The 14,734-nt window shown below is 38.7% G+C and overlaps 1 protein-coding gene across 3 annotated transcripts; it reads left to right on the top strand.

The window, feature by feature from the left end:
* Positions 1–1,842: 1,842 nt before the first annotated feature.
* On the top strand, positions 1,843–12,665 carry c11h6orf136 (chromosome 11 C6orf136 homolog). Of its 3 annotated transcripts, none has more exons than XM_033975848.2 (7): positions 1,843–2,040; positions 5,500–5,696; positions 6,533–7,123; positions 7,609–7,697; positions 7,887–8,087; positions 8,769–8,838; positions 9,831–12,665. In XM_033975848.2, exons 2-7 carry the CDS (start codon positions 5,610–5,612, stop codon positions 9,972–9,974), a joined length of 1,182 nt encoding a protein of 393 aa, XP_033831739.1. In that variant the 5' UTR covers positions 1,843–2,040; positions 5,500–5,609; the 3' UTR covers positions 9,975–12,665. The 3 variants fall into 3 exon arrangements, with proteins under 3 accessions (XP_033831739.1, XP_055081245.1, XP_055081246.1); XM_055225270.1 differs by having other exon boundaries at positions 1,875–2,061; XM_055225271.1 differs by lacking the exons at positions 1,843–2,040; positions 5,500–5,696 and adding an exon at positions 6,310–6,364.
* The last annotated feature ends 2,069 nt before the right edge of the window (positions 12,666–14,734 follow it).

The following is a 14,734-nucleotide window of genomic DNA, read 5'->3' as shown; positions in this document are numbered from 1 at the left end:
GCGCGGCTGTACGAGTCAGTGCAGTGCGCCCCCGTCTGGAGCGGAGGAGGCAGTGCTCATACATAGACACGGCGCACATTCTCAACTATTTTTGAGCCGGACATGGGTCATCCAAGGATACAATGATGGTTCATTTTTGGTAACAAAGCAATTGGATTATGTTACCTCTCATATCTTGAGCCAAATGTAAAATTAAAGCCCCACACTACTCTTTTTTCTGATGTGTTATAATGTTATTTCCTCATCGTAAACATACCTGGAGCTGTGTTTTCTTTCATCCACACATGTTAAACATACAAACTCAAACTGCACAACAAACTGCATATTATTTGAGTTATTTTCTCAAACAAAACACACTCTGTTCCACCGTGTCACGTGGAGCCTAATACAGAAAGTGCTCCACTGTGTTTTTAAGATCCCTACACCTTCTGAAGAATCGTTTGGATAATTTAATCCCTGGAATTGCCAATCTCTACTGAACAAAAGGTAAAAGGTAGCCATTAACCTGAAAACTATCGCTTTTTAAATGTAGACAGACTAATAATAAAGAGTTGCTCAAACGTGTGTGAATGAAACAAAACACAAATCCTTTTGATGAGGGAATAGCATTCTAACATGGCTAAAATGTAACAAGAGTCTATTTTGAGTAACACAAGACCTTTAGAGGTGCACTATGTAACTTTCCTGCCACCATAAAGGTCTCAAGTGTTATTGCATGTCTTAAAATGCGCCACAATTTGCATTAAACTTTTCTATATTCATTCCATTTATTGTTCAAACATATTATGAAAATGGATTTTACTGTGAGTGTGGTCTTCACAGATCTGACTTATAACTTAGCCTTGTGTCATTACCTGCTTGTTTCCATAGAGAAAAGTTTAACGTCATATTGTTGAGCATTTGAGCTAAAGTTATGGAATTTTAGGGTTAGGATTAGGACTATTGAAAACAAGCAGGGAATCCTCCACCGGAAAAAGTTAAATAGTGCACCTTTAATTGTGAGTATTTTCTGCACATACAATATTCTTTTACTGCACAATTCTGATTCTGAATTTTTTATTTTTATTTTTTTGGAAAAAATAACGAAACAAAATGTGCTTCTTGATTTTTGACACGCGCACAGTATGGGAAAATTATGTACAATAAAGTTGCATGTCAGTAAACATGTGCCCGAGGCCAACAGCATATATTGAATATCAATAATGGCCAAAAGCTGCCAAGGAAACAATAGCTGGCAACATCTACTAGATTATTATAGCTATTTAGTCAACAACATAATTAACGTTTGCTATTATAGTATTTTTGTGTATGTGCATAGCAAGTTCTCATCCTGCCCTTTTGTTCAGTTATGGTGCAAAATGAAATTAATTTAATCAGCGCTTTTGTGGGGAGATAATTGATTCAGTGAATATAGCATACACGGGTGCAAGCCAAGGTCAGAGCTAAAATATAAATTGTTAGTGTGGGAGAAGAGGGTTAGATGGAGGAAAGCTGAAACTACACAAATAGCGAATGCAATCTTGGTTGATTATAGTACATAAAAAATACGGATATATGTTTTATTTATCAAGATTATAAAATTGTTATAAGTGATTAAGCCTATTGTTTCGTTTTTTATTTTTCATTCATTTAGATATGCGTGAATATGATAAATATATGTTTCATTTTTATTCTTAATTAACTACATTACTTTGAAATGTCAATCCAAACTTCTGGAATTCCACAGTGACTGAACTAATTTTAGCATTCTTCTTTCTCCCTTATTTGTAAGTGTCCATCTGTCCCATCCGCCGTGAAGGCAGCAGTGGGTCTGTGCGCGCGCTCTTGTGTGCGCGCTCCTGTGTGCGCCTGGCGTCAGCAGCGTGAGCAGCGTGAGCAACGTGCTGTGTTTGGCTGGAGCTTCAGAGCGCAGCGCAAGGACACCCGGCGGACTGTCATGACATTTGGATAACAGCCCCCTCCAAAGTTTACGCTGCGACGCATCTATCGATCACTGCACATCTCCTGGGACTAGGAACGGCCACATTTAGGAGGACTCCGGTGAGGTGTTGTCTGTAAAGGGTCAAATAAAAGCATAAGTTTGGGTCAGCGGTTAGCTTAGCTGGGCAACACTAGTTAGCTTAGCCTGTTAGCCAACTTCATTGGATTTCTTAGAAAAAAAGTGCTAATGCTAGTAAGCTAATAGTCTTGTCAAGGGGCTGTCAACATTGAAGGAGAAATCCAGTCATTGTGTTCCGATGCCCAGTATATGCAATGCTTTTTTTCTTCCAAAGTTATACATCTGCCGCAGTCATGTGTTCTGTCATGCCATTACAACTATAGTGTAATCCTCAAGGTTTTCTGACCTTAAATAGACAAACCGAAACATTAGCCTCACTGACATTGTGGCTACTACATTTCACTTCAAGGAAAGACAAGGTGAAGTATGCATGTGTTATTGTTATTATGAACATTGATTTGATTAAGTTCAGAAATGGTCATCAAGTCATAATGGAGCATTATAAAAGACCATTATCTAAAACCTCAATTCACAAATATGCAGAAGTCAGACTCAGACATGTCATGCAACTGTTTAATCGTTCTTGTTTTTGAGAGCATTTCTTGTAAACCAAAGTTAAAGACTATTCTATTCCCTTAAGCTGTACCTGCAAATTCATGTGACTTCTGTTGTGTTCTGTTTATGTCTGGTCTCTGTCAGGTTAAGACTGCTAGTGTAGAGTAGGTTCAGAGCATATGATTATTGTTAAGTTTGCAGTCTATATCCTGTATCATAAAATAAATAAATGCTTTGCTTTTTGTGACAAGGATCACACACTTAACTTTAACAGACTAAATGCAATTTAATATCCTGCGAAGAGAACAGCATATCTCAGCTACTGCAAGTGTAATCACCATTGCAATTAATACTTTACAGTGACATCATGCTGAGGGTGTTGTACATGAATGTCTATGGTGAAATGGTCAGCGGTTGCCATGGTGAAACAGGGCACACATACAAACAACTAATTTGCAGGAGCCTGTGATCAATACAACCATTCATGGTCCTGTTTAGGCGCTTGTGGTTCAACAGTAAGGTGAGAGTGACTAACTGAAAAAAGTGTTTAAAGATACAAATCATCTCGCCTGTTGTAGTTTCAGTTAAGTCAATTCTTTCAGGTTAGAATGTGTTGGATTGAAGTCTAACTTGAGTCACAGAGATTCAAATTGAGTTGTCACTTCAGTTAGCATCACTCTCCCAGGCAATGTTGAAATGTTCAAAGAGCCCAGATCACAGTTCCTCTACATGCACCAAACTCTCGTGTGGAGGTAATTGGATCCTAATTGGCCCAGTGAAGCCAGTGTCTGATTGTAAGCTTGTGGTCTGTGCTGGTCATGTGCTATTGGCTAAGGTTCAACCAGACTCTTTCTTCTATGAATACTTATGTTGTATGTCATAAGTCCACAAATCTCTGAATCTATACACAGTGTTAATACTGTACCACAGTGCATGTCAGTAATTATTTCTATTATTACTATCAGAGGTGGTAGCTGCATCACTGTATCTTGAGCTATGGAGGTAAAGTGTCTTAAGAATACTATAAAATCTTTTAGTTGATTATTAGCCTCATAAAAGGAGAATATGTCATATGTACAGATTGATCTGCCACAATGGGGTAGGCAAACCAGGCAATTGCCTAGGGCCCCAAGCTGCAGAGGGCCCCAGAGGACATTACTTTCTCAGCCAATGGGATTGGAAAGTCCGAATGTTTCCACTTGATATGAATTGCCAAATTACAAAATAAGCATTTAAAAAATCATCAGCAATTAAAAATGTTCTGGCAAGAGGCCCCCAAACCCTGTCCTGGATAAGGCCCCGATAGCGCTCTGGGTTGATTTTAAGATACTTATCATAGAATAATATTTGAAACAGCAACCCTCTGGTTGCAGCTAATCTGCTCCTACTGCTAACTCAGCCTTAAAGGTATTAAGCAATTGCCCCAAATTAACTTGACATAAAAATGGGATGCATTACTTAGTTCAGCTGTAGGGATGGGACGATATACGATAATATCGTTCATCACGATAAATAAGGTCCGCAATTAATCGTTCGTAGCATTTTTTTATGATCGCGATCATCGCGCACGATTATAATCGCCTTTACGGCACCACACTGCCTCATGTTTCCATTTCCAATCTAACGTTTAGATGTTAGTTTGTGGTGTTTGCCCACTCTGACATAGCAATGACACTTGTAGCTTCTGTGCTTATCTCTGTCTGAACTATATTCTGTCAGATATCAACAATAAACAAAGTCTGATCCGTAACAGCATCCAATCCATCAAAAAATAAGGTCCTTTACTCCTGAGTCCACTGTGGGATCTTTACTCTTTGCCAGGTCAGAGATGCCTCTAGTTTAACATCCACAGTGTCCTCGATCACGTCCTCCCTTTGTTTTGTCCGTTTCGTCATGTTTAAAACGCAAAACAACAGTGCGTAAAATGCGCCATTATGCACACATTTCTGCATCCACTCGTTTTCCAATTCACCAAAGTGCCTTAATTTAAAAAAATTAAGTGTTCGTCGACGGGCACTTCCGGCACAACAAGGACTGGTCCATTTCAACAGCATGGCATTGAGGAGTACACATTTTCTTCCGGGTACGTCTGTTTACGGAAAACCATGCCATGTGATACATCATCCTGTCCCGCTGCTCATTGGCTGTAAGGGGAAAACGTCACTAAAAGTGTGTGATGTAATTGGTTGATTCTACAAGGGGAAGAGTGGGGCGTAAACTTTCAGTCATCTGTAGCACTGATTCGCTGTCTGCGGCTTCAGTAACCCACAACCCCCACCTTATTGGCCAACACTGGTGTCAATCACAAGCTAACACGTGTGTTTAGCACTGGGGAACAAAATTGGCGCTGTCAGAAGTTTATTATGCCTGAAATTGACAAAAGAAATGCAAAGAAGTGACGGAGCAGATTTCATATTTGGAGTACTTTCCTGCAGCAGATTGGACATGGAGGATCTTATTTTGTGGACATAATTTCTTGACTGGATTATATTCTCTGGACCTTTACGGAACAAATGAGACCAACTTTGTGTGAATATGTTGATGTTTGACAGAACCAGAGCGCTCAATGGTAAGTGAAGTCCAGATTCACACTTTGTGACTTTTCTGTAAAAACATCTTTCCTGTCAGCACTGTGGTGATTGAAGGTGAAAATGGTTTGCATATCCAGAAAGACGAGCGCCGCAGCTTTCATTTGATGTGTAGATTGTTTGTGTGGGTGACGCAGAAGTGTATGTACATTGCTGTAAAGTTGTAAAGTAGGCCCGGGCCGTCGGAACGTTAACAGGTTAATAATTATCACGATAATATCGTCAATCGCGATTATTTTGGCCACGATAATCATGAGTCTAAAATTTTATATCATCCCATCCCTACTCGGCTGAACCTCAGTTTTTTTTAACAGTATATAATCCTATCCTATCCTATCCTCTCCTCTGTGTCTTTAGACTGATTTCTGGAGCAGGGACGGGCTGTGGCCCTAACCTTGGAGCACTGCAGTGTGTGTATGTGTGGAGCTGGGATGGTCTGTGATTGACTGGACAGGCCCTGCTGCTGAATGGCTGTAAACCGAGGGGGTGTGGCCTTTTGGATCGCCTGTGTCCGCAGCCAAGGCAGAGGGAGCCAGCATCGAATTGTCCACAGGGTAAAAACCATGCAAGTTTGTGACGACAACATTTCACTGCAGGTTTTAGCTATGACTGAGTGAGTCATGTGGAGATATTTTGAAATCATAGCAATATTCCAATACTGATATCATTACTTTTTTATGACATCATACATATTAATATAAACTTATTTGTATTTCCATGTGAAAAGACAACTATGAGAGAATCTGTGGGCCTAAAGTGATCTAGTTGGAAGTTTTTTACAATAGACAATAGAGGACTGTACTGCACATCTTGGCAAACATGGACAAAATTCAATCTTTTGAAGTACATTATATACAAATATTTTCGACTTTAGGATTGATTTTGGTGTCAATATTGCTAATGGCAACTTAATATTGTTAAGAACAAGAGTGAGAAAGCCTGTTGTAATCTTAGCTCCATTTTGTACTGGCTTTGCTCTTTTAAAGAGGGGGGTATACTATGAAGTATTATTTACAAACACATAACACATTTAGATCACATGTTAATTTTTTTATCGTTTTCAAAATGCTATATTCACTGAAAATGTTGTATTAACATGTTTTATAAGTTTTATGTTTGTTTTTTACAAGTCATCCCCCAGCTTAAGGATGGTTTGAATAGGGCCTGGGAGAGATCGCTGAAATACTCAAACATGCATGGATGACATCTAAAACGTCTTCAGGCATGTTTTTGATGAGGGAACATTACTACATGGTAGAAAGCATAATACTCCTGCATACTACTCCTTCCTAAAATAGTCACCAGCCTTTAATTTATAAAATTTGAAAACACAACTTGTACTTACTTTCATTTAGAAATTCACTCATTCATGCTCTCTTTGCTCTCCCAGGTGGATGGAACCCTTCGCACACACATGCCCCGCCCTCTGACCAGTGCATCATGGGCCCTGGCTCCGCCCAACAGCCTTCGTTACCAGAACACCCACCGCCCGCCCTTATCTCATCCCCTCCCCCGCTCCGACCAATCCCATCGTGCCACTGGCTGCCATGACGACGAATGCGTGGAGTCGTTCAGCGTTGTCCTGGAGATCCCCGTGTTTGGCCAGGGCAGACACAAACCCTCTGCCCTGTCCTTCCCCCTGACTATAGTGGATGGCAGTGGGGTGGACGATATCAGTGTGGGGGGAGGGAGGCATAAGAACCCTGAAACTTTGGCAAGGGAACACGGCTGCTTCAGGAGCCTGTTCCAATCTGAGAAATGCCCTGCCCCCTTCGTTTACGGATCTCACTTTTACTGCTTCCACTGCCCCCCTGTGGAGCCGCTGGGCAGTGCGGAGCAGGTGTGTGGACTGGAAGAGTTGCCTCTGCTGCTGCCCTCCACGCTGTGCAGCCCAGCCGAGCGACTACAGGAGGCACCCCCTGCAAGAGACAGTGACGAAGAGCAGAAGCTGGCTCTGATGTACGAGCGCCTCAGGATAGAGGTAGGCAGCAGAATCATTTGATTGAAATAGCCTCCCTTTATATTAGATAGTCAATAATTTGGCTTTTTCAGTCTTCCTGATATCTGTATTGGATACTTTTGGAGTATTTACTTGGACTGTCATCGACTAAACATATTATGTTTCTGATCCAAATGGCACTCACAAGATTACATCTGCACAGGAGTTCATACCAAAACAAATATTTACAGAAAAGTAAAGGGAAATAAGTATACTTTCTTTGGAAAAGGGCTGATTAAACACAGGATTCACCCCAAATCTTCAACCATTCCACTTCCTACCTTCTCATTTCTACTGTTGTGCATACAAGTCCTTATCATCTAAATAAAATAATTAGTTGACTAATAAAAATTTTTGTTGACTAAGAGACTGTTAAACAATTAAGCAGCTAAATGATTTGAAAAATAAAAACAGTTTTTTTTACAGTGTACCTATCAAGAGTAATTGTTCCTCCTGTTTCTTTACAGCTCCCAGGTTTTTTTAAGAAGAACCATGACTACAGCATGTATTCTCTGGATGTGGAGTTTGTCAACGGTCTCTTGAATACCAAAACCAGGTACATGTGTGTTCTCCTGGATCAGCACCTTTTATGTTGTCACTTGCAGACATGATTGAATAGTTGTGTGTAGTCCTTGTGAGTACCATTAGCCTGTAGACATTGTAGTAAATAGTTGCTTGTGTGATCCTAGTACTTTTATGCTGTTACCTGTACACATTGTTTTGAACAGTTTTGTGAATGTTCCAGAGGGCGTGTCCTGTATCAGCTGAGCCTGACCCTGTGGAGGTTGTTGTGCCTGTGTTACTATGCCGACGCTCACCTGGAGGTGCTGAAGCTCACCAAACACCCAGAGGACGGCACGGTGAAGGCGCGCTGGAGGCTGCGCGGTCTGCCCATACACAGCCTGCTGCTGCGCTTCTACCTCAAGGACAAGTCCCAGCTCTTCAGGTCACCACTGCTCTGTGTGCATGATCCACTATGTAGATTGGCACTACTTTTCTAGAAATATAATTTTATTTAATCTCTGAAAAACTATATGACCCACAAAGTTGTTGTTGTTGTTGTTATTATTATTATTATTATTATTATTATTATATATTTTGAAGGTTAAAATATTTAATTGTTTGAAATTATAGTTTTGAGATGTCTTTAATCCAGATTGTTTTGCAGACGTTAACTCTGGTTAAATTCAGACCCCCACACATGTACTAAATTATGTGATTCATTGTTAGTTTGGCAGCAGTGGCTCCAATGCAAACTGTTGTGTCCTTAGGCAAGACACTTCATCCACCTTACCTAGTACATATGTGTGGTGATCACAAGGGCCTATGGTGCAGATTGACAGCCAGCTGTGGCTACAGTAGTGGCTTACCACATTCATTCACTTCACCAAGTGTGAAGTGAATAAATAATGCAGAATAAGTGACTTTGAGCGTGTAGTGTGCTTTTTAAGACTAATTAATATATATGGCTGTGGGCAAGCCGCTCATTGCTGTTAACATGTTGCCGTTGTGTAAATAATTGAAGGATGGGTCAGAGGCAGAGGACAAATTTACCCTCATGAGGGATTAATAAGGTATACATCTAAATTAGGTTTTAAAACTTCTGTATGTGTCGTATTATTTTCAGGTCCGTTGATGCTTTCTCCACTTTTTACATTGGCCACGATGGACTTATTCACTGTCACAAAGTAGAAAAGGTCTGTGTTCAATCACTGATACTGTGGAATATTTGTCATACCCACATATGTACTTATACACACATTAAAGTGCCTATGACAGTTTGGACTACTAAACACGCTTAAAATCATTATATTTAAGATTTTGCTAAAAACTTGAAACCCTTTTTTAAATTTTACTTCCTGACATCACACTGGGGAATTCCATATCAGCCACCTTGCAACCATGTGGTACAATAGGCCAAAACTCCTCTAATGCACACACAAATTATTATTACAGTAAAATATATAAGAAAACAACCTTTATTTTGTTGAAATAATGTTTACGTATCAAACAATGTGTTTGTGTAAATTGTGCTGAACTTCATCAATATGGAACTAAACTTCCTACTTACTGTAATTTTCAGCATATTTTTCAAATTTTGCAGTTTGCAATTTGCTTGATTGGTGTAAAACTATTGACACGTTATAGCTGATGTCCTCAACCTTCCTTGGGGGTGTGAAGCTAACTGAAGGCTCTGCTCTGTCTGCTCTGTTACTAAAGTTAGACTTTAATCTGAGCTTTGTTTGAAGACAATCTGACCAGAAATAAAACAATAGGTGAGCTGATCTGTGCTGTTAAAGTCGCATAACATTACAGTTATAAGCTTTTCACTTTTTTCAGTTTTTACTCACTTTTTTTGGAAAATTGTAGGATCCTGAAAATGTGTTGTTTAAACCCATTTAGTATTTTTTCTTGAGTTTTCAGACTATTTTCAAACTTTTTTGTCACTGTGTGCACTATGTCACCATGGCAACTGCTGAACATTCCAACATAGGCATGCATGTGGAACACCCTGCAGCGTGGTGTCACTGCAAAGTATGAATTTATATTTACAACAGGTTCAATCCCACCAAATTAAGTCAAAATAAGACAATCATCAAAACCTGTCATACGGACTTTAAACTATGGCTGATCATTTCTTCTGTTGCATATCTGCTCCTTGTGAATAACCTCTATACATGCTGTTTAGGTGATGCCAGCCCGCGGGCCTGTCCTGCCCCGTGTAACCTCCCTCTTGGCTGGGGCTCTGGTGGCTCTGGGTCTGCAGGAGCACCGGCCCGCTCTCAACCTACTGCCCCCCCTGCTGTCCTCCCTGCGGCATGACAGGAACTAAACCCTCCCCTTGTACTCCGAAAACTCTGTCAATCACACGATCAGCAAGCCCCACTCTCCATTTAACTTATGCCAGATCTGCATGGGGGCTACTTACCACAACCAGTAGAACTGCTCTGTGTAACTCAATAGCGCATCAAATCATCTGTCAATATTGTGTACATCCTAGAAATGTTTGTACGAGGGGCCTGTGACAGTTATCAATGTAGCTAAGCCTATGTCCTCCTGTCCATTACTCCATTGGTAATTAAAGATGCACTGGTGGGTGGTAGTTGGTACCCTACCTGCTTGTCTTGTTCATAGAGATGTTATCGGTTTTCCTGGAATGTACAGTAATACGAGCTGAAATGTATAAATCTTACATTTATTTGGTAACACTTAAGTTGAGGAATCACTTATTAACTCCTAACTAAGTATGCTAGCAATTCAGCTGTTAGTATTTATAAAGCCCTTATTAATGCTTTTTATTTTTATGTACAATAGCATCCATTGTCTTTAATGGAAATAAATGGTAATAAAGAGTATTAAAGGAAAAGAATGAAAAAAATATTTAACTTTAAATTAAATAAACACTTTTTAGAACTTTTATGAAAAATCATAAAAGTATATTTTTGATTAGAGTTGTAAAAAACAGTATAGATTGTAAAAGCAGCTCTTAGGGTCAAAATGAGACCGTTGTGTGTTTTATCATCTGAGAACCAGGAAGTGCACTGCTAGCATGCTAGTTGGCATGGCAGCAAAATTCCACAGAGACTGTACCGCAGCCTTAACCTTATAATGAATTGGCTTTGTGTATAGTAGTACCCAGCAACCTCATTGTTAACGTCACTGCTTCCTGTCCAATTTCTGTCTTTTATCTTTTTACCTATTCACGCTAAATTGAATAAATAATTAAAGATAAGGCAGTGGACATGGACTACACAAATAAAATTAAAGAAAGAGAGATTTTTGTGTCTCAGTGCTAACACCAAAGCTGATTTTAAGGCATAATAAATATTAAAACGGCACCACAAATTAAAGTAATCTATGTATAAAAACAATTGCATAGTCTTCCATTTGAATTTGAATGGGTTGTTTATTTTGTTTTCTGATTTTGGTGAAAGTGACTATTAGCTTTGAGACACAGTGAGCTAGCTAGCATGCGGCTGTGCACAGAGCCAGTTTGGCTGTGAATACATCCCTTATGTTTCAGGTGTTATTGCCCCTGGACATTCATTCAGAATACATTCTACACAACTGCCAGTGCAATATGTGTCAGAAAATCTCTGGAGTTTTATTGTGCACTGTCAGTATGCTAGTTGTTGTTAGCAGTGGTGTAATTTCAAAACTCTACTCTGGTCTTTGAAAGTTGTGAAAAGAGTTTATAAACTCATCGCTGCGTATAATGCTTGAAATGCGTTAGGAAAGTGAATAACTTTGGACCACTGCAAACTGCAAAACTAGGATTTTCACATTTTCCAGACAGTAAAAATCAGCTACAGTGCCTTTAGTAAGTACTTCATACAGATGTGAATAACCACTTAGTAGCCATAGTTTGTAGATGACATATTTGTGTCATCACAAGTGTGTAAACATTGAAAAACACGCTCTCTTACTGTGACCAGAATTGCCTCTCCACAGATTTGACCTACAATTTGGCCTTCATGTTTCCATTCTGTTTCCTTCATGTTGCCATACTGTTTAATCCCATACTGTAAAATATTCCAGGGAAGGCAATAACATCTCCATAGAGACAAGCAGGACATACTCTCCACCAGAAAAGTTACACGGTGCACCTTTAAAGTTGTAATATCGCTATAATAAATGCTATGCACTGTTGATTGGATGACAAGACACACTTCGCTGCTAGAAACATCTATGTTGCCAAAAGTCTGTAGTTTGTGGCTTAGGATGCGTATGGACATTTTAGACTGGTTCAAAAGCAGTGAGAGTCTGGATAATGTTTGTTGATTTTGAAAATGAAAAATACCTGTTCTAGCATTAATGTGTGATGTAATAAACTATAAATTATATACTGAGATTGTAAATGAAAAGAGTGGGCATTTGTGGAAAATAAGAACATGAAAGGCTGTGAATTAAAAGGGTAAAGGGGCAGAGGTGGGTAGATCAGCCTAGAATTCTACTTGTTAAGAGTGACGTTACTTCAAAATAATACAGAGTAACCGTCTGGACATAACATCTGATTTATAATTTATAATGAATGTCATTGGAAGGACAAAACATTAAATAATGCACAAAACCTGGTATTTTCAAAAGATACACAAAAAAACACTAAATCATATCTGAAGGAGCGATACAAAAAACACAAATACTACTACCCACCTTTGAGAATGTGCCTCACATGAGTCATTTGTGTTGCCAGTTTCAATGCTGAAATCCAGTTAGTTTAAACCTAAATGACTGATCTGAATTGTCACTACCTAAACCCCAGCATCTGCAGCCAATCATTAATCAGTGCTAGTGCAGCCTCTGCAGCTCAGCCTGGCCTGTCCATATACTGAGAATGACACAAACATGCATATTGTATGTGTTCTCTATCTGCAGGTTAAGGCACTCATAGGTTCAGCTGTAATACCTTTTTTAAAACTGTAAGGCTACATACCGTTCCTTTAAACCAGAAATTATCCTTGAGCAGCTCCATTGTGTATTTTACAGTAGCAGCAAAGCATAACACAAATATGTATAAGCAGATTGTGGGACAATGATAGACACAGAGAGAATCCTGGTAGAATACTGAGTGATATATTTATATTTTATATATTTCTATTATATAAATATATGTGACAAGATTATAAGATTATTTTTCCATCTTCCTATTGCATGGTACTGAGAATGATGTGATTATTTTGGTCACTGTAGGGTTTATCAAAGATAGACTGAAATGACTGGTTTTGTGGCCTGCTTTCATATTTATACCTGCACATGATGAATAACAGCAACAAATATTAAAATAATACCTCAAACAGTAAAATGTGAAAGTAAATATTAAAAAAAAACATCCTTAAGGTGCATTATGTAGCTGTTCTGACAGATGATATGCCAATTTTGTCTCCATAGAGATGCTTTGCCTGTAATATTCGACAATATGGCAAGTGTATTTGACAGGCTAGACTACATGTTTCTCTAAAACACAGTTAACACCATTATATTTAAGATTTTATTTAAAAAAAAATAAAAATCTTGATTAGTTTTTTTGTACTTTTGTAATTTTTGGTGAAGGTTAATATTTTTACTTCCTGGATGGTCATGAGCGGCAGATATGAGATATGTAGAGATATGTTACCTAGCAACCATAATGTTAACAAGGGCCAAAGTCTAAATTACACAACGGTTCTGACAAATAAACAAATAGTTAACAGTTGATGGCACAGGTAGAGGGATTTAAAACTCACAGCTACTTCCTGGATTTTCGACTTTTTGTTTTTGACTTTTCTTCACAAACTGCCAATTAACTGATGCATAACTATGATAAATATTTACCACAGTTACTATCCCACCAAACCAAGTCATAATTAGAAAAGCATTAATCTGTCAAAGGCACTTTAACTCCACAGAAGCAAGTAGGTGATGCAAACCAACATTACAGGTCAAATCTGTGGGGAGGCAAGCCCGTTCACAATATGAATGCACAGTTTTCTAAGGTATTTTTGAGCAATGAAACACCTGTATATAGTGTATATAATAAATGCAAGATGATTAGAATGCCATACTGAGGAATATTGCATGCAAAGCAATAACATCTCCATGGAGACAAGTAGGTGACCCCCAACAAAAAAAGTTACATAGGGCATCTTTAATAATGCAATTAAGGCATAATCTATATTTTGTTGATTCACAAACCCTCTGACCTCTGATTATAGGTATGATGTGACATAGTATTTTTTGTACATTATTTAGGGTGACACAGTGGTGCAGTGATTAGCACTTCAGCCTTACAGTAAGAAGGTCCTGGGTTCAACACGCAGCGTGGGGCCTTTCTGTGTAGAGTTCAGGGGTCTATACAACACAATTTTTTATTTGTTATCATGTTGTTTACCTTCACAAACATACTTGGAGTTTTGTTTCATTAAGTCATGATTAACACACACATCCTGCACATTAAGGTTGTATTTTTTTCTCAAACTGAAAACACTTCATATGATATCATTAAGTGGTAACACAGGAAATACTCTATTGTGTGTAAACTGTGTATACACCTTCACTAGAATCATTTAGATCATTTCTGCCCTGGCTCTGCATAACTTTGAAGCTTCAGCTCTTGTTTTCGCCTCATTGAAAGTTTCACTCCTCGGTGCATGAACAGATATTGGATATGTTCTATTGACGATCTCAACAGTACTAAAGGTAAAACAAAATATTCAAAAATGAAAACAACAACTTAGTTTATAGAGTACTGTGGAGTAAAGCGTTTCCAATGAGGCTAAAAATAACAGTTAACCTTAAAACTTAATGACATCACAAGGTGGAACAGGGTATTTTGAGCTTTGGAGATGTAGACAAACTAATAATGCAGAATTGCTCAAACATGTGTTAATGAAACTAAGCACAACTGCAGGTATGTTTTTGAAGAGGTAACACCATTATAACATGGCTGAACGCTCTCTTGAGCCTGTTTTGTGTAATACAGGACCTTTAAAACTATTGATTTGATTGGAAGAAACTGTAAACAGCGTATGTATAGTGCAAGATATACATAACTGGCATTATTCAGACACACCTTTCTTGCTTCATAGTATCCTGCCATTATGCTATCAGTATTAT

This window comes from Periophthalmus magnuspinnatus, chromosome 11, assembly GCF_009829125.3.
Source record: "Periophthalmus magnuspinnatus isolate fPerMag1 chromosome 11, fPerMag1.2.pri, whole genome shotgun sequence".
NCBI lineage: Eukaryota > Metazoa > Chordata > Actinopteri > Gobiiformes > Gobiidae > Periophthalmus > Periophthalmus magnuspinnatus.
Note: the sequence above shows the minus strand (reverse complement) of the source record. Positions and strands in the feature narration are given on the sequence as shown.